Below are 21,158 nucleotides of genomic sequence, written 5' to 3'. Positions count from 1 at the left end.
GCTTTATTTCGCTTCGTTGATCATACAATTTTTCATCATGTTTCGATTATTTCTGAATTGTTCTTTATGAAATTTGCGGTATCACCGCAAAAAAGTGAATCCAATCAAATCACCTACCACTCAAGCTGTATAGAACTCTATAAATGTGCATTTATTGAGAAGATAATTTTGGATATTGCTTTTCGTTTTTGTATGCTAAACGTAATAACTGGATGTTTGGTAGGCTTGATCACAAAGATGTGATGATAAAATTATAGATAGAAAAACATGTGTCCAGTGTAACTATTTCTAGAATAAATAAGAAAAAATTTGTCTACTATTGTGTCCTTTTTCTTTAGAACAGCCCAAGAATCATTATAGTAATAATTGATCAAAGTGTTTAGTTTGATTGAGATTTTATTCTTTTTTTTATACGTATATTACGTTACTTCGACACCTTAATTTTGGTCTCGTGTCGCATGTCCGACACTTTATTTTAGACTAATAAAATGAAAATTTCATGGGAAATAATAGTATCTTGACACTTGCAGCCAAGTGAGAGTTACAGAAGTGTATAGTACCTCGATTAATCATTTGTGAAATTAACCATTTATGAATTTACGACTCGTATTAAAATGGTTGATGTCGATGAAAATTGCAGATACATGGAGTGCTAAATGCTATAAGTTGGGGAATACTAATGTCATTAGGAGCCATAATAGCAAGGTATTTGAGGGTGTTCAAGTGAGCGGACCCAACTTGGTTTTACATACACATTACTTTCCAAATCTCGGCCTATATTCTCGGAGTTGCTGGTTGGGGGCACCGGTCTTAAACTCGATAGTGAATCAGCCGGGGATCGTTTACCATGCTCACCGGAACATTGAGATCATTCTTTTATGCCTCGCCACGCTTCAGGTTCGGATTTTTCACCCTTATTTCCTTTGATGTTAATTAAGCTATAATTGAACAAGCACTCTCTGTTTACTACATAATTAGGCAATTTCTATGGTTGTGTATTTTTTGCTTGATTGTGGAGTAGTTCGTCATTATTAATTTGGTTGCCCACACTTATGCTAAGCACTCCCCTTTTGTTTTGATAGGGAACTTGAGAACTCATTCTATGGTTACACTCTTTATTAGGAATGAAGTTAGATGCTTAGGTTTCCCAGTTAATCTTTCTACTTATGAGTCCTTATTTCATGCCAGAATTACATATAAGATGGCTTTGCCCAATACTATCATGTCTTAGTCTTCTTTTATACAGTGGAATAGCATTCCTAAGCTTATGCTTATACTTTTTTGCTTTATATGACAATTGGGACTTTGATTTGTGAGCCACCTTCTGCTCGCTCTAGAACTTTTTGAAGAAGCATTAAATCAGATTATATGTGTATGAAATAAGGTTATGTGTGCATGAAATAAGGTTCTATGTTCATTAAAAAGTTCTTCAGTTGCATCAGTTGGTTCTGTTATGATAATAATTACTGTTGGTTAAGGACCTTAATTTTATACGTGTATGAAATAAGATTCTATATGCATGAAATAATGTTCTATGTGTATGAAATAAGGTTATATGTTCATGAAATAAGTGTTAAATGAGCATGAAATAAGCTTCTATGTGCATGAAATAAGGTTCTATGTGCATTAAAAAGTTCATCAGTTGGTTATGTTATGATACTAATTATTGTTGCTTAAGAACATTAATTTTATATAGGCATGAAATAAGATTATATGTCCATGAAATAAGGTTCTATGTGCATGAAATCGGGGAAATAACTCAGTAGAGGAGATTTAATGTATTTACCGTCTTTTTCAAGGTCTATTACATATCTTACTAATATGTGAGAAAAGTTTCAAAGTGTACTTATATCGATTGTTTAGGCGGCCATAATCATATGGTACCCCGTTATTTCATACTCGTATTTGTTTAGCTTATTTTAAAGGCTATTAGCTCAATGGTAGAGCGAAGTGCTAATTTTGCACAAAGATATGGGTTCGAATCCCATATAGCCTATCAAATAACAAATTTTATGTTTGCATCTTGTCGAAGACGAGATGCAAGCGGTACAACCCAGCTAAGATTAGGCATGCCATAATCATATATACATTTATACTTGATGCTCTTCAGTTTCACTACCATTCTCTCAGATGCAATGTGATGGGCAAAAAAATTTGTTCTTATTTGCAGCCATTTCAAAGAAAAACCAAATGACACCGTAGAGCGTTCGAGAATCTTCATAAGTGGTAGAGTTTCCCGGTGATAGCGAATCCAATCCATATAGTTATCTTTGAATCCCTTCTTCGTCTAAGCGGCCATCAAAATCAACTACGACTAGTTTCAGATTTCAGGCTGACATAACTTGGATATTTCTTAATTATGTTCATAATCTATGGCATCAGAAACAAAATAAACACCAACATCAATCATTTTGATACTCCCTCCGACCCAGACGAAAGGTAACATGGTGAAAAATGGGTTATTTAAGAAGAGAGGTAAAAAGGAGGGGCAAAGATGAAAAGATTGGTGAGTGGGCCACATGGGTAGTGGGTATTATTAAATGGGTTTAGGTGTGTTAAATAAGGAGTTAGTGGGTGGGCCACATGATGGTATTTGTGTAAATATGAGGAGGGTATAAGGATTATATTGTCCAAAAACATGCTATTTATAGTATATTACCTTTGGTATGGTTCGTCCATTTTAGGTAACTGTTACCTTTGGTCTGGATCGGAGGGAGTATTCAACAAACATAAAGAAAGTATCGGTCTCATTACACTTATTAGGAAGTTTTAACCCTCGATGAGTGATATTCGACAACTAACGTGCAAATGTGTTGGTAAAGCCAATATGGGAGTTGAACCCACATCTTGTGCATTGCACAATGCTCTCCCTTTTGAGCTAATTGACTTTTATATAAAGTAAGACGAGAATATTCGTAATGTAAATGTGCCAATGTGAGATATCAAAAAATTAAACATGAACAAGGGAAAGGGAAAGTGAGGCTAACAGAATTGGCCCCGACTTACCATATGAAAAGACAAAAAGATTGCTTCAGAAACTGGGAAGTGACAGCGCCATGGGCAGGTGCGCAAGTAAGAGTTCCAGTGAAGTTTATAGTAGGAGACATGGACCTTACTTACCATATGAAAGGAGTAAAATATTATCTCAACAACGGAAAGATGAAGAATGTCGTGCCATTTTTGCAGGAAGTCGTTATACTTTGAAGGAGTTGGCCATTTCCTTCAGGAAGAGACGCCTGATGTTGACCTTGCTTGTCACTTTATTTGAGTATCGGATTGCCGCTATGGTTGTTCCTGTCATAAGGAATGTGTATGCCCACCATACTAATGAAAATCTCCAATTTCATCACAAAAATTAACCTCGGATATTAAATTTCTACTATCAACTTTAACAGAACAAGGAAAAAAAATTGAACAGTGCAACTTAAATAAGACCGGAAAGTCGGAAACCTGAACTGGCCAAATGTTCATAAATCGGCACTGTGAACTGACATTAAGATTAACTACCAGCCAAATAACATAAACCTTAGTACTCATGACCCTTCATTACTAATTACCCCACTAAAACCCGATTGTCTGACTCTTAACAATTGAACGAACATAACCACACCCCAAATAATCAGATAAGTGCATAATACAACTGAAAGGACTCAAATTGGCTGTAGCTAAATGGCATGGTGAAGGTTTGTAGTGACTGATGGAGGGATTCTTAGAAGTAAAAATAGAAGGGTTATGAATGGAGCGAAGAAGAAGCTGACTCTTATTGGGTGGTAGTACGCACAATGAACTGCCTCAAAATAAAAAGTTATCTTCAGTGCATAGAATATGGTCACTATGATTACTAAGGCTACTGAAATGTATCATAAAATAGTGTTTATAATAGCTAAGAATTCATTCTACAAAGTGTTTGGTTGAAAACTATGAGAGCATAGCCATAACATCTAAAGCCGTGAAAGCTATGTACTTGAACTCGTCTTTTCCCTTAAACTCATTAACCCGCATACTATCATTAGCTGCTTCTTACCTTCCTCATCCCGAGGCACAAGCCCAACTGCAATATCTTGTTGACAGGCTATATAAGAGCGAGGCTTAGACTTGGATACAAAAGTCAGAGTTAAGGTGGAGCATAAATAACAAGAAATTATACGAGACAGTCTTAATTACATGGGAGATCAACTTAGTTTCCGTCTTAATTACATAAGAATCTAATCAAGTCAAGATGGTATAATTGAAATTGAAAATTCATTAAAGCTGCTATTGATGAATAGAACGGAGCCAAGTTAAAGAAATCCCAATGCATTTACAACAGAGCACTCAAGTGATGACAAATTTGTTTATTAAAAATGAATGGCTCTTAGAATTTCATTCTCAAATCAAATAAAACATTAGAACAATACTTTTATCAGAGAAATTGTTGGAAATGTAAAATAGAAAGGAGTATAGATAAATGTGAACCTTGCTCCCAAGATGACACTAACACATCGCCAATTAGAAGTTTTGTTAATATGACACCTCTTCTAGAGCCAATATAGTGCAGGTACGTAATTGAGCTCCCAGGATGACATCACTACATTGGGATTTCTTAATATTTGCCTTATACGTGCATGGAAAAGCGATGTATGTGCATGAAAAAGACTTGTTTGTGTATGAAATAGGTAAAATCCTAATTTTATTGCACATAAACAAAAATTATACGCACCTAAATAATGATATGACGATTATAAAGACTATCAATTTCACGAAATTAACTCCCCAATTTCTTGTTTTCAACAAATTTAGGTAATTTCTGAATTTCTGCAACCCTGATTTCTCAATTTCCCCAATCTAATTCACGAAACTCTAATTTCACAAGCATAATTCATCAATTTTGAAAGTTAATCAACAAATCAAAAAATCTACAAATGATGCAAACATAAACACTCCATAAATCAATGAATTCAGGGAAAGAAACAATATTTACAAATTTATACTGGCAAAATCAAAACTAAATTAGAAAAAAATAGCGAACCTCAACGAAATTGGTGAACTTTGGATCTCTGTTAACAACCAATCGATGAACCTAAACAAAATAAACTCAAAATTAGCAAAATTAATGGTGTATGAGCGTATAATTAAAAACTCATCAACATTAAATAAAAAAAAACAAGAGAAAACTCGAATTCGACTTTATGCTTCTCGGAATCTTCAAGAGGAACGTAATACTTAGCAAGCCGCGTCTTTCCTTGCCGATTCTGCAACAATATGAATCGGATCTAGCAATGTTTTTGAAGAATTAACAAAATAAAACAAATTAGTGATTTAAAAGGGAGAAAACTATACTGTAAATCAAAGTTAAAAGCGATAAATTGCAGGAAAAGAAATTAGTGATTTAGTAGAAGAGAGAGAAAGAAAGGAAAAATAGAAAATGACTAAGGATTGGAAAATTGGAAGGTCGTTTGATTTTTTCAAAAGTACAATCGTCCGTGTTATTTTTAGATTTCAATAGTGGTTCTCATGGTTCTCATTATACTAGTGGTTCTCACCGGATCCCGACCCTATATATATATATATATATATATATATATATAGGCGGGATCCGGTGAGTCCACCTAAATATTTGAGTCCATGAGTCCATCCACAATATCACGCGTAAGGCAAAAGAATATCACGCTGAATATTGACAGGAAAATGGCGCTTAAACTTCTAAAACAAAACAAAACCGTTCATTTTTTTAAAAACTGCTTCTCTCTCTAAAAATCACACAAAAACAAATACTCCCTCAAAAATCTCACTAAAAATCCGCAAAAATCTATAAATTCAAAGACGATATCAACTTGATATCAATAATATAGATTCAGTCGTTCAATCCTTTGCATAATATCAGTTGAATTTCGAAATTAGGTTGAAAAATCGTCGAGGTACGCTCTAATCAGTTTCTATTACATTTTTGCGATTTTTGTTCATCTTTTGCAGTTTTAATTTGATTATACATATTGATTTTGTTCTTAATTACTGTAATTAAGTTCAATTATATGATAAAAATAGCATTTAAGCACTATTTTTCGACTTGTTAATGAGTTTAAACGGTTACTTTCAAGTTGTTGTTGTAAATTTATATAGTGTCTTAGTTGTTAATGAGTTTAAACAGTATTTTGTTGATAACATGGATACATTGAACAAAAAACTATGATCGATTGTAGTTGGAGATGATTATTAGTTGTTTTGTTTGTTTCAATCGCGAAAAATAGGGTTAGCTATTGTTCAATGTGAAATTTAGTGTTAACCAGTAAATTTGGACTTGTTAATGAGGAATGTCTCGTTTTTTGTTGATACTATTAAGAGTAGGTAGTGATACTATTAAGAGTAGGTAGTGATACTATTGTTCAATGTGAAATCTATTGTTAACCAGTAAATTTGGACTTGTTAATGAGGAAAGTCTCGTTCTCTGTTGATACTATTAAGTGTGATACTATTAAGAGTAGGTAGTGATACTATTAAGAGTAGGTAGTGATACTATTGTTCAATGTGAAATCTATTGTTAACCAGTAAATTTGGACTTGTTAATGAGGAAAGTCTCGTTCTCTGTTGATACTATTAAGTGTGATACTATTAAGAGTAGGTAGTGATACTATTGTTCAATGTGAAATCTATTGTTAACCAGTAAATTTGGACTTATTAATGAGGAAAGTCTCGTTCTCTGTTGATACTATTAAGTGTGATACTATTAAGAGTAGGTAGTGATACTATTAAGAGTAGGTAGTGATACTATTGTTCAATGTGAAATCTATTGTTAACCAGTAAATTTGGACTTGTTAATGAGGAAAGTCTCGTCTCTGTTGATACTATTAAGTGTGATACTATTAAGAGTAGGTAGTGATACTATTTAATTTTGATAGTTTAGGTCAATTGAGAAACATTTCTTTAACCAGTGATACTGTAAAAAATAAGGTGTGACACTGTTAAGAATTGGTAGTGATACTATACTGTAACTTGATACTGTTGTTTATATGATCTAATACTATTAAGCACCGAATGTGATACTAATAAAATTTTAAATGCAGATTGTTACTAGCAAGAAAATAGAACTGGCAGTTACAGATGAACGTAACATAACCATTAGCGAAAAGAGGCCAATAGCATCAATTCATAATGTTGAAGATACTACATTAAAGAAGTATAAACGTAGGAGAACAAAGAATAACAAAGAAAACAATACTATGGAGCTGGTAGAACAAAACACGAACAAAGAAGTCGCAATTCAAGAAGTTGAGCAGCCTAAGGTACCCAAAAAGAAGGGAACAGAATTTCAGACTAAGTGCAGGCCAAAAAAGTTGGTTGAGTTGATTAAGAACTTAAATGAAGAACAACAAAACGCTGTAAGGGATATTGGATTTGGAGGTTTGTTAAACTTAAAGGTAACTCAACTACCACAAGGAATCCTGAATCGGGTCTTGAAAGCATATGACTGTTCTAGCAATATGTTTAGAACAAAAAAGATGGATTTTCTGCTGTCAAAGCATGATGTTCATGACATGTTTCTACTACCCAGGACAGGTGATAAAGTAACCACCACAAAAAGGGGGAATGCCACTACTCTGATTGACACCAAAATGAAAAATGATTGGAGGATGAAGTTTGGTGTGAAAGGTACTTCTGCTCCAATTAATGTGAAGGATGTGCATGATAGATTGATGGCGTGTACTGAGGCTGGTGATGAGTTCAAGAGAATGTTTGTTCTGTATAACATGTCCATTTTCCTAGCGCCATATACAAATAAAACCCTAGATTTAAAACTTGTTAAGTCTGTTGCGGATGTGAATAAAATTAGAGACTATGATTGGTGTGATTATGTATTTGAAGAGATGACTGCTAGTATTAAGGGATGGAAAGAAAAAAAGAAGTCGAATATCACCGGTTGCCTACTAGTGATTATGCTAGCATACTTCCATAGGTTCAATTTTAAGGGCAACGCTATGAAATACACTCTACCGCTAATCCAACATTGGGATGATCAGAGTCTGGCATCAAGAGTTGAAGATGAGAAACAAACAACAATATTGGGGAATGCACCAATTTTGAAAATTGAGTACCCAATCTGTTTATCACATCAAGGTCAGAAGACAATACAACATTCCTATGTATATTTATGATTAAGTACTCAACCTGTTACAGTATGTTTCTTTGAGTCTTTGATAAAGATAAAATTTCAGTTGCTAACAAGAGATGATTAATTTTTCAGAAGAACCGGAGATGAGACTTACACAAACCTCTGAGAAAGATGATGATGAAGCTGAACCTGAAGCAAAAGAGGGCTACATCATGATTAAGCTGCCTAAAGGAGTTGAAACTGATAAAGAAATCAAAGCAAGAGCAATGGATGTAAGTACTAATGTCTTTTTGTTGTCCTTACAGTTACATCTATTCCTTTTCTTCTTACTTTGATATTGTTTTGAACACATTGTGATACTTTTGTTAACCCAAGTTGATATTGTTTTACCATAATCTAAAAACTGCCAGGGAGTTTAAATTTTGTTAATGATAATGATATTTTATCAAACTGTGATATTGTTCATTACGAACTGTGATATTTATGGTGGCTATTTGTGATATTTTTTCATAATAGCAACCAATTGTAATGCTTATGATATTGATTCACAGTAAGACAAATAGAGTGATATTGTGTCACATAAAGTGTGATATTGTAAAACAATATCACACAAATAGGTAACATCTACAAGCAAGTGTAATGTTGTGATATTATTAAAGAATAATGGTGATATTTTTTCAATAAATTATGATATTGCTGTAATTAAATATTTAATACTCTTGTTTAATATTTTTATTTTGTCATTTGGCAGAGTGCTCATGAAGCTTATCTGCGTATAAAGAGGGACAACGAGTTGTTCTTTTCAAGATTTGTAAATAACATGAAGAAGTTCATCAAAACGAAACCCAGCAATTCAATAGATGAAAGAACTATTTCTACCCAAATCACGCCACAAAAGACTTTAGTAAAGATGTTGAAACTGAAAAAGAAGTGCTGAAGAGAACACGATAATTGTGATACATCGGAAAAAGCAAGAACAAGATACTCCCAATACACAAACTTTGCCTTTCATGAAAGATATTGGATATCATGCCTTTATGGATGGGTTGATAGCAAGGTCTTATGAAAGGGCGAAAGCAAAAGAAGGGCTTCCCTCTTTTGATGTACTTGACCGACATGTTAAAAATTCAGATGCACGCGGAATTGAACAAAAAATATGGAGGATGTACGGATCAAGATCTTCAAATCGGCGGTGATCACGAGGAAGAAGGTGAAGAAATTATTGATATTACAAACTTGAATACTGCTGATGATGGAAAAAAAGATGATGAGGATTATGATATGTATTCAAATTTGAATGACATAGTAGACAATATTGTTTTTGGAGGAGGACGGGCTAGGGAGGATATGAATCGTGTTACAACTCCTAGAGCCAGCACCGAAACAGATAACGAAACCATTAATGAAGAGACAAATGTGTTGACTCAGTTGAATGAAAACATTAATTTGGAAACAAATGAAGGTTTGGGAGTTATGAAGACTGTCCAAGAGGCACACAATGAGGTGGGTAATAATGGTTCAACAAATCAGGAGGACATTGATAGAGAGGCTGGAAAAAATAACGAGAATGTTGAAGATGAGGTTATCAATGAGGAGGTTGATATTTCTACAGGGGAAAAAGCAGAGAAGGAGAAGGAAAATCAGGGTACAAATGTTGTGACTCAATTGGAGGAGGTTCTTCCAAATGTTGATTTTGGAGTAACACAGCCTGTTGAAGACAAAACAAATGAAGACGTTCATCATGATACAACATATCAGCATTGTGTTGAAAAAGAGGCCGAGAAAGAGAAGGCCAATGAGGTTCACGAAGTGGCGACTCAATTGGACGAGGTCATTAATCGTTCAATTCGAAAGGGAGTTGAAAAAGATGTTGTGATTGATAAGGAGCCTGTTGAAACAGAACTTGTGGTTGATGAAATGAATGACGATAGTAATGTGGTGACTAAATTAAAAGAAATTGTAACAAATCTTTGGTTTAGATACAAAGCAGGAAGGAAATATCGGGGAATATTTGTTGCACTCGGACAGTACCGCTTCTTGCCGATATGGTACCTCACAATTTGGGGTGTACTTTTCAATGTGGTTTGCCAGTCAAAGATGATATCCTTGTATCAAAATCGATGTTCAGAAGCAGCAATTTATTTGAACCTGTCTTGAAGAATCGGAAGGACGTAATGGATTATTGCTTCCTTACGGACCATACATTCAGCAATTTGTAAGTCACTCTTTAAACAATTTTTTAAATGTAAGACATGACTTAACTTGCACCATATTAGTACTGTAAAAAAAATAACTAATATGCTAATATTTTTGCAAAATGGAATAGAGAAATTGTCTGCAACTTTGGAACTTTCCATTGTATACAAAGGGAAGATATTGAGTCCTTGTTGCCTAACACGAAGATAGAAGCGGTGTAATTGAAGCATGGGCAATATTGCTCAATCAGTTCCAAATTGCTCAAAAGGGAAACGACAAATTGACAAGAATTTTCTATGGCATTGCCCACTCGGTATGGAAACACACACACATTTATCATCTTTTAAATTAGGTATTGTAGAATGTGTTTTATGGAGACTAATAAGATGCCCTTATGAACAACAGGGTGATATAGAAAAAATCTTAAAATTCGATGAAGATAATATTGATGAATTGGCAAAACTTAAGCAAACAAGATATATGACACATGGGACATGTGGTCGGCTCTTTTTAAGGAGCCACCGAATTTGAATTCGAGATATGGTGAGACATTTCTACTTTTATCGGTGATATTGTTATGTATTATGTATGATATTGTTAGCGATTCTTGTTGATATTGTTCTTAAAAACAATTCTTAAAATCAACTGTGATATTGTGCATACTATTGTGTGATATTGTTACTTCTTAATTGTGATATTGTCTCCCAAAAAAATGAAAATGAATCACTTTTTTTTCCCTAATATTTGACAGTGATATTATTATGTACAATGGTTGACATTGTTTTATAGCTTCTTAAAAATAACAACAATCGATAGGGATTTAAAAGTCTGGTAACATTGATATTGTTTGGTACAGACTCTGATATTATTGGGTACACTGGTTGATATTATTTTACAACATACAAAAAACCTTCAGAGGGACAAAAAATATTATTAAGAATGATATTGTCTAGTATGTACTGTGATATTTTTATTCAGATTTTTGTTAAATTGTTTCCTAATATTATTTTAATCTAAAGGTGTTCATACCTTTGGTTTACGAAGAGCACTACGTCTGTATCTGTGTTGATTTGAAGAGGCAGAAAATGTTCTATTTGGACAACAGAGAGTATGATGAATTCCAAGACGAGGAGCACGTACACATGGCTCATATGGCTGTAAGTACAATATTGAAAACAAAAAACTAATGGTATAATGGTTTTGTTCGATAAGCTTGAAATTGAAAAGTTGTTTACATTAATCATATACAGGCGACTCTTTATGGTGACTACCTCAACAGGAAAGGTATTGAAAGTGGGCTAAAGGTGAAGGACTACGAAATGAATAATGTGAAGTTTCATTGGCAATCGAAAGAGTTGAACCTGGACTGTGGACTATTCATGATGTTTCACATGATGTTCTTTGTTGGTGAGCCTTTTGATTGTGAACTAAGCAATGCAAACATGAGACAGTTATACATGGGAGAGGTGGCAGCAACGCTCGTATTGAGTGATTTGAATAAAGATAGGAGTCAGGTCTGGAAGAGAGTTACGACCTTTACTGCCACAAAAGGTATATTGTTAACTAAGTTGCTGGCAAAAAGACAAAGAGGGAAAAAACAAAGCAAGAGAGAAAAAGGTGGGAAAAACAAAGTTCAGACCCCGGTATCAAAAATGAAAGGTTATATTTTTAAACACTGACTTCTACATTGAATTTTTTTTTATTATTATAAATACAAAATATATATTAAATACTGTAATATAAAACGTTTCTAGCTACTGGAGAAGATGGTTATGCCAGTGTCGTTGGTAGCGGTAAAAGGGGGAAATCCGATGGCCTTGGATGCACGTTGAATTGTGGTGTGGCTGATCCTAAATTTGAGTTCGTCTCAAGATTTATGAAGTTAAACAAGTCGCTGTGTGCAAACATGTTGACTACGAGGAAAGAAGTGATTGACTACTGCCTATTGGACGACCCCGCTATCAAAAATAAAAGGTTCTTTTTCTGCAACTTTTTTTATTAATGGTCTGATAATATTTGCAATGATATCTAAGTTTGACAAAAGAATTACAAAAGGTGATATTGTTGCTAGTGTCATGTGATATTGTACGTTAATGGGTTTGATATTGTTTTAGAGTAGAAACTGGTATAAAAGCATGATATTGTATATAATCAAGTGTCATATAAAGAAAGATGTTGTTCTGATTTTTGTTCACTTAATTTTGATATTGTTGTGGTACATAGTGTGATATTGTTACATACACAGTATGATATTGTTAAATTGATTCTGAAAAATAAGTAGGGCTTTTAAATTTATAAATGTTGCCAGTGAAATGTGATATTTTTTTTAAATGATTGTGATATTGTTTCAAATTAGACACCTTTTAAATAAGTGAGATTTTTTAGTATTGGGATGATATTGTCTACAATCAAGTATGAAGTTCTGATAGTGATTCAGAAGGGTACTGATATTATTTAGCGTGGACTGTGATATTATTTAGCGTGGACTGTGATATTTTTTATAAGGATCACCTTTTAAATATGTGATATTGTTTAATTTTGATATTGGTTATCACCATCACGATTAATCGACAATTTTTGAACATTGGTGTTAATGTTTTGAGCAGTGAGGTTGTTGCCAAGTTCAGTGATGATCAATACCTTGCAAGACAGGATATATTGTCGTTGCTTCCAAGTGTACATGTCAACAACAATGTGATTGAATGTTGGTCACTAATTCTGAATCACATTGAGCACACGAACCCTGTGAAACAAGTTTATTGTTTTTGGAATTCGACACATGGTAAGTGACATTCTGTTTTTGATTTATACATATTCACGCTTTGATTAAAAATAGCACTTATTTAAAATGTGATATTGTTGGGGTACATAGTGTGATATTATTGCATACACAAATTGATATTGTTTAGTTAATGCTGAAATTAGATAGGGATTTAAAATTGATAAATGTTGCCAGCGACAAGTGATATTGTTTTTAAATGATTGTGATATTGTTTCAAAGTAGACGCCTTTTAAATAACTGATATTTTTTAGTATTGCGATGATATTGTCTACAATCAAGTATAATGTTCCGATATTGGTCCACATCCATACTGATATTATTTACCATGGACTGTGATATTTTTTTAGTATGCACTTTGATATTGTTTATCGGGTCACACTTGAAAAATCGTGATATAACAAACGTAAAAGTGATATTGTTTATACATATTCACGTTTTGATTAAAATGTAGTAAATCTTAAATGTAAAGGATTTCTTAACTTATATATATACATATATATACACTACGAGAATCAATAGTAGATGTTACTGAAGGCAAAGAAGCGAAGAGGGAAAAGATATTCAAGAATGGGACAAATTCATAAGAAGAAACACGATTCCATGTAACATGGAAGCAGATTTGGTTTTTATTCCGATGGTGTTGCAAGAACACTACTTCTGTGTTTGTGTAAATTTCAAAACCGAGACAATTGAAGTGTTAGACAATACAGAGTACGACAACTGGGAGCAGACTGAAATATACAAGGCTGCAGATTCAGTGGTATGGTTTATTGAAATTCTTGCTAGTGACATGTCATACAATTGTCTGATATTGTGGCTAGGATAGGTTGAGTGTATACTGATAAATGAATATGATTGTTTGACAAAATAATGACTAATAGTATAACTAATTATTGTAGGCCTATCACATGAGTGATTTCCTAGCAGGGAAAAATGTTGACAGAGCGCATAACGTAATAGATTTTGATGTTGTCAACACGAGTTTCAATTGGCAAAAGAAAGAAGCAAACAATACTGAATCGGGAAACTTCTTAATGATGCACATGATTCGCTATGAGGGGGCAGTTGTTTGAAGCTGATTTGCAGTTGAAAGTGCATAGGCGCTACTACTGGTTAGAAATAGCAGCGACATTACTTTTAGCTGACATAAATAACATGAGGACAGCGCTGATTGGGAAAGTGAAAGAATTTACAGCGGGAAAGGGAGAGCTTTTAAATAGATTGAAGGAAATGAGGAAGAATAACGAAGATGCAAAAGGCAAGGGCAATAAGGTAAAAGCCAAGGATAAGGTTGTTGAGAAGGACAATACTGTGGAACAGGAAAAAACAAAGGCAGAAGGTCCGCCAAAAGAGAAGCCCAATGTTCAAACAAAAGCCAAGGAGGATGCTACTAGAATGCCAACAATTAACACAGAAATACCCATTCTTCGCAAATCTCCAATCAGAAGGTAAAAACAAAAAACCCGACTTTTATATTTCTGATATAGAATCATAGTATTACGTTTATGCTTTTATTTGCAACAGACACAAAGGTAAAAATTTCACATAGAACCATAACATGCCATTTCTGTTTTTACAGACTACCTGAATCCAAAGGAGATGGTGGAGATGATGCAGAAACACCCACAATCCAGTACAAACGACTGAAGACAACTGCAAATCCTAATAATAGAGGAAGAGGGAGAGGTAGAGGAAGAGGACAAAAGTAGGGCTAGGAATGTAATGCTGGTAGGACAAACAAGGGTTATTGTTCCAGGAGTTGTGTGATATTGTTGTAGGTACAATGGTAGGAAATAGAACTTTTTTTTTCATCAACTCTTAGTAAACTGTGATATTGTTTCAGGAGTTGGGTGATACTTTGCTTAAGTTGTTGTGATATTAGTTATCAGTAATAATAACAGCAGTCAAGGTTCTTAAAATCTTTTTCTCTTTGATATTGTTTTGGTACTCAGTGTGATATTGTTCTGTAAACATGTTGATATTGTTGTATTTATTCTCTAAAATAAATCAGGGGGTAGGGTTTGAAAATTCCTTTTTAGTTGGATAAGTTGTGATATTATTAAGCAGACAAAATTGTGATATTATTGCACTCACTGGTTGATATTGTCTAGTATGTCTTGTGATATATCAAGGGTTTGACAAAGTATAACTTCTTTTTGTTCAATTTCTGGAAAAGCGTGATATTTTTCAAGGGTTGTATGATATTATGTTTTAGTTGTTGTGATATTAATCCTCAGGAACAACAACAGTGGCTAAGGATATAAAAATCCTTTTGTTGTTTGATATTGTTGGGGTACATACTGTGATATTTTTGAATACACATGTTGACATTGTTTGGTAATTGTGATATTATTGCACTCAGTGGTTGATATTGTCTAGTATTTAATGTGATATTTCAATCATACTTTTGTAATATTGTTTCCTTAAAACATCCAATTGTAGTGGTAATATTTATGAATACTGGTGATATTATTTCACTTGAGATGTGATATTCCTTAGAAGTATTTTACAATATAATACAATATAATAAAATACGTATACAAGCAATTGTAATGTTGTGATATTGTTTAACTATTATGATGATATTGTTTTTGTGCATCAAGTGTGATAAACCTTCAAATGAGGTGGGATAGTATTTAATAATGGCAACAAAACGACATTAGTAATTATGCGGTTTTTATAACGTTGATACCCAAAATGGAAAGAATACAAAATTGATGCCATGTGAATTGACATACAAGAAAAAATTAAATAGTATAAACAATGAAAAGTCGATTCTGAAAAGCTGATGATGTTAAATAAACTTCCTCAGCATGCAGAAGCCCTTAATCACTATCAACAAGTGAAGAAATCTGCAAAACAAACAGACAAAAACAGTGACATAACGTTAGCAAGAAGTTTGACAAAGTATAACTTCTTTTTGATCAACTTCTGGTAAACTGTGATATTGTTTCAAGGGTTGTATGATATTATGTTTTAGTTGTTGTGATATTAATACTCAGGAACAACATCACAGGCTAAGGATTTAAAAAACCTTTTGTTGTTTGATATTGTTGGGGTACATACTGTGATATTTTTGAATACACGTGTTGATATTGTTTGGTTGATTCTGAAAATAGATAGGGATTTAAAATTGATAAATGTTGCCAGTGACAAGTGATATTGTTATTAAATTATTGTGATATTGTTTCAAAGTAGACAACTTTTAATATTGGGATGATATTGTCTACAATCAAGTGTATATTCGATAGTGGGTAACAAGGTAATGCGATATTATTTACCATAGAATGTGATATTTTTTAGCGTGGACTCGATATTGTTTATCGGGTCACACTTCAGCAATTGTGGTATAGCAAACGTAAAACTGAAATAATAAAAGGTGTAAGACAAATTACTTACATCGGATTCATGATCAAACGAGTGTTGTGATGTATCAACAGTTGGATTAGGGCAATTCCGCTTATCATGATGTGCCATTTGTTTACAATTATTGCAAAATCTTTTCGGCTTTTGTGCCTTTGCAACAGAGTGATCTTTCTTGGACATCAACCTCTTGCCAGTACCCTTGTTTTTTGATTGAACAGGAGGTAGTATACGGACCTCAGATGAAGACTTAACCCCAAGGAGCATCTCCAACTCTTGGTGTTTAGTCAATTTTTCAAACCGACTTGAAATTTTGTCTAAATGTCTTGATAATGAAGTCAGTTCATTTATGTGATTTTCAAAGCAGATTTGAGCAAAGTGTTAATGTTGAGTAGAATTCAGACCAGGCATCGAAATCAAGCTTAGTGACATCCGACGAAGTAAAATCATCCAACAATTGACCGTGAGCATCATACAAGGGCATTTTTTTAGTGTTCTTTGTCCACCTACTGAGAAGATACTTATCATGTATCTTTTTGATCCCTTTACCTGATAAAATCCAGATGATGTGTTTACATATGTAGCCCTTCCTCTCAAACAGCTTGCAGGAACATGTTGCATCAAATGTTGAAGGATTAAATGCGACAGTGTAAGTCTTATTGAAGATAGAATCTTCAACTTCTAGGAACCTTGTACTGCCCTCCCTTGAAGAATCACCAGCACTACATGAGTTTAGAGAATCAACGCACTGCTGTTGGAATTCATAAAAGAGAGTGTGCGTATAAACAGTTGATGCATGAACCTCAAGGCTAAGAAGGGTTTTGGTTTGAGGTAGGGAGTGATCACTATCTTTGTCAAGAGATTTTTGGGTGTAGCGTTGCTAATCTATAGCACTTTGAAAGCGCATCCAAAACTCAACAAGTGTGCCATGAGGATTCTCAAACCGCTTAAAGAAGCTGTTTGCGCTCTCAGAGCGTTGCGTTGTTCTTAAAAGACAACCAAGAGGAATATCACGATAATACGCCGGAATCCAACGTTGCCGCCTAGAAAACAGATATTGCAACCATGTATTATCTTCCAATTGAAACTCACTGATCAACGAACACCACCTCTCTTCGAAGTCAGAAGGCTCTAACTCTGAACCCCAAACAACGAAACTCGGGGAGTGACGAAGTCAGTCTCTTTGGTCAATGTCGTGCCTACCTTTTCAGGTAATTTCTTCATAATATGCCACATGCAATAGCGATGGGCAGCATTCGTAAAAGCAGCAGGGACTGCAATTTTCATAGCAGGACATTGATCGGTAAAAAAGCAATGGGGTTCCTTCCCACCCATACAATCTAAAAATTTTGTGAAAATCCATTTAAAATTCTGGTCATTCTCCTTAGACATAAGCGAAGCGCCAAAAGTGACGGACTTCTTGTGATGATCAACACCAGTAAAGGGAGCAAAGATCATGTCGTACTTATTAGTTGAATAGGTTGGGTCAAAAGTCACCGCCTCACCGTATAGAGCGTAATTACGACGTGCTGCTGCATCAGCCAAAAATACACGAAACAAACACTTATTCTGATCAATATCATAGGCAAAATAAAAACCTTCCTGGGTTTCATGAAGGTGTTCCAACTGGTCTACAAACATTTGAGCATCCTTAAGACCTATAAAACACTTGATTTCCCTTCCAAAATTCTTAAACTCAGTCAAAGAAGCTCCAATATTTTCATAGCCATCAACATATTCCTTGACGGACCTGAAATTAGAGGTTGGGCCAATATTGACCTTGCAATTATCAACGATGGTTTGTTTATGTTGCAAAGCAAGGTTCCTACATTTTTTCTGAAATTCTCTATACTTGAGTGGAGAGAGACGGTGGTTATGGGCAGCATGAAACTGATCAACAACAAAGAATGGCACTTGAACTTGGTCAATTTCTTTAATAATAAATCTAAAGAAAATCCTAGCTTTACAACCAATCCTAGTAACCTTAGTCTTCTTCGGATTAGAGGCCTTGACCATTGGCTCCTCCTCCTCACCAGTAATGGGTAATATTGTCGGCTTAGAATCCCTAAATCCTTCCCGGTGACACACAATCAATTTTGTCCTAATATCTCCACTACTACGAAACCTTTTCGTTGAAGATTTCCTTGGTTCAAAACCACATGCTATTGCATAAGTCTCATAAAACTGTATACCCTCGTCTAACGTAGAAAAAGTTTGTCCTATTGTAGGTGTAAATTCAGTTGCAATATTTCTGACCCACTCTTCAGAACCTCCAGGCATCACCATCAAAGAAAGACGATTCCCAACATGCACCTCATCAACGTCTATGCATTGTGGAGAAGGAACAGGTACCACAGGGACAACAAGAGTATTTTCTACAGCAAGAGAAGTTGAGTAAACAAATTATAACAAATATAACTAGATTATAACAAGACTATGATATTGTGAAGGAATGCATGTGATATTGTGCAACATAAAACGTGATACTTGATGAATATAAAATAAATACGCAACCGTATTATGCCTATGATCTTTGTGACGGAATACATGTGATATATTCGGAGCATAACATGTGATACAAATATAACAAATATAACTAGATCATAACAAACTATGATATTGTGAAGGAATGCATGTGATATTGTGCAACATAAAATGTGATACTGATGAATATAAAACAAATACGCAACCGTATTGCAACCTATGATACTTTGAAGGAATACATATGATATTCGGAGCATAACATGTGATACAAATGCACGTAAACCGATTACAAGTCATGTACTGCAGCATATGATATTGTAAAGGACTCAATGTGATATTCTGAAGCATAACACGTGATACTAATGCACATAGAGTAATGACCAAGAATATATCGCCCTTTGATACTAAAAGAATTCAATGTGATATTCTAAAGCATAACATGTGATACTAATGCACAAAAAGTAGTTGCGAGTCATGTACTAAAGCCTATGATCTGTAAAGGACTCAATGTGATATTGTATAAGGAAACTGATTCTAATGATCAATGAATCGTGCAAACAAAAACTACAAAATGTGATACTTTTCAAATTAGTTATGATATCTTGTCTTCAATAAAAAGTGATACAAAAGGAAACTGTTAAATAACGATTTAAACTTGAAGTAAACACAAGCAGTGAATGCAAAATAAACTTGATGATAAACAAAACAGACAATGAGTACATTATTTTTTATACGTCAATTAGAAGATGAAAAAACAGAGATTAAATTTTAACGCAACAAAAATAGCAAAAACTACATGTTGAAGAAAGTATATAACCAAGACATGATTTTAATACATAAAATAGCACGAATTGATGAATACGTGACTGATGTTGATGAATTATAACATCAATTATAACAAAAAACCAGTAATTATACAACGAATTCAAATCGAAGATACAATAACAATTAAACATCGTGCAATAAAACAGGAAAACAGAATGAAAAAATTAAAACATAAAAATAAAGAAGCGAAAAACGATGAATTACCCGACATTGAATATGTTAAACCGAGGAAAAAATAGATGAAGACGAATGATGAAGAAAAAGTGAAGGAGAATAAGCAATCGAGACGAATTTTGAAGAAATCGCTGAAATCAATCACGGATGATGATGAACACAGTGAAGATGACAAATGAGAGCGAAGAAGACAACTACGCGCGAAAAATTGACGGCGTGAGAATGAAGAGTGTGATTGCGGAAGAGAGAGAGAAGAGAGAGAAAGTAAATGAATTCAAATGGTGAATTTGAGTGATAATAGGGTTTATATAACGACTTAAGGAAATTACGAAAATACCCTTACTAATAGCTTGATATAAAGCGATTGTTATGACTCATGTGTGATATTGTCGATGGACTCATGGACTCAAATAATTAGGTAGGACTCATGTGATCCTAATTATATATATATATATATATATATATATATATATATATATATATATATATATATATATATAGTGTCAAGTTCAAATAAGTCCTTCATATCTTTTGAGTCCATAAGTCCCTCCCATATCCCTTAGATCATGCTTGGTGGATGCTTGAGATTGAAAGTAAGAAACACACTTAACACTAATTAATTCACTTCTCTCTCTAGTTTTAATAATACATTTACTAATTCATTATCATACACAATTAACACCACCATTTATCTTATACTTCAAAGTTTATGAAAATTTTGTTAACACTTTTCCAGTTTCAGTTTTTTTTCGTTTTTTTTTAGACAAGTTTTCGACATTTTAGGATTTTACGAGTGTAATTCTAACAGCAAAAAGTGTAACTTTAATCTACGAAGCGGTTTTGACGGATATTATTTTGAAATTTGTAATTTTAAGGAATGTTTACGAGAATTTTGCGTCTTACGAGTTTAACTTGAGTCGTTTTTGACTGATTTTGACGAATAATATTTTAAATTTTTGTAATTTTATCACAACTTATTGTAATTTTAGCATTTTACGAGTGTTATTTTAACGACAAAAAGTGTTATTTTAGTCAAGGGAAGTGTAATTTCAGTCCAAGGAGAGTGTTATTTTAGTCCAGGAGAGTATTATTTTAGTCCAGACAAATGTAATTTCAGTCCAATGAGAGTGTTATTTTAGTCCAGAAAAGTGTAATTTTAGTCCAGAAAAGTATAATTTCAGTCCACTGAGAATGTAATTTTAGTCCATTGAGAGTGTAACATTAGTCCAATGAGAATATGAGAATATG

General features: G+C 33.8%; 1 protein-coding gene across 1 annotated transcript; it reads right to left on the bottom strand.

Moving 5' to 3' along the window:
* Positions 1–15,889: 15,889 nt before the first annotated feature.
* LOC141613625 (protein FAR1-RELATED SEQUENCE 5-like) lies at positions 15,890–19,947 on the bottom strand. Its single transcript, XM_074432369.1, has 5 exons — positions 19,941–19,947; positions 17,631–18,802; positions 16,832–17,175; positions 16,464–16,731; positions 15,890–15,916 (listed from the first exon to the last, which is right to left on the bottom strand). The coding sequence occupies exons 1-5, from the start codon at positions 19,945–19,947 to the stop codon at positions 15,890–15,892; spliced, it is 1,818 nt and encodes a 605-aa protein (XP_074288470.1).
* Between the last annotated feature and the right edge of the window lie 1,211 nt (positions 19,948–21,158).

The sequence above is a fragment of the Silene latifolia genome, chromosome 11, assembly GCF_048544455.1.
Source record: "Silene latifolia isolate original U9 population chromosome 11, ASM4854445v1, whole genome shotgun sequence".
In the NCBI taxonomy this organism is placed as follows: Eukaryota; Viridiplantae; Streptophyta; class Magnoliopsida; order Caryophyllales; family Caryophyllaceae; genus Silene; species Silene latifolia.
The sequence above is the reverse complement of the archived record's forward strand: the minus strand, read 5'-3'. Positions and strand labels throughout refer to the sequence as shown.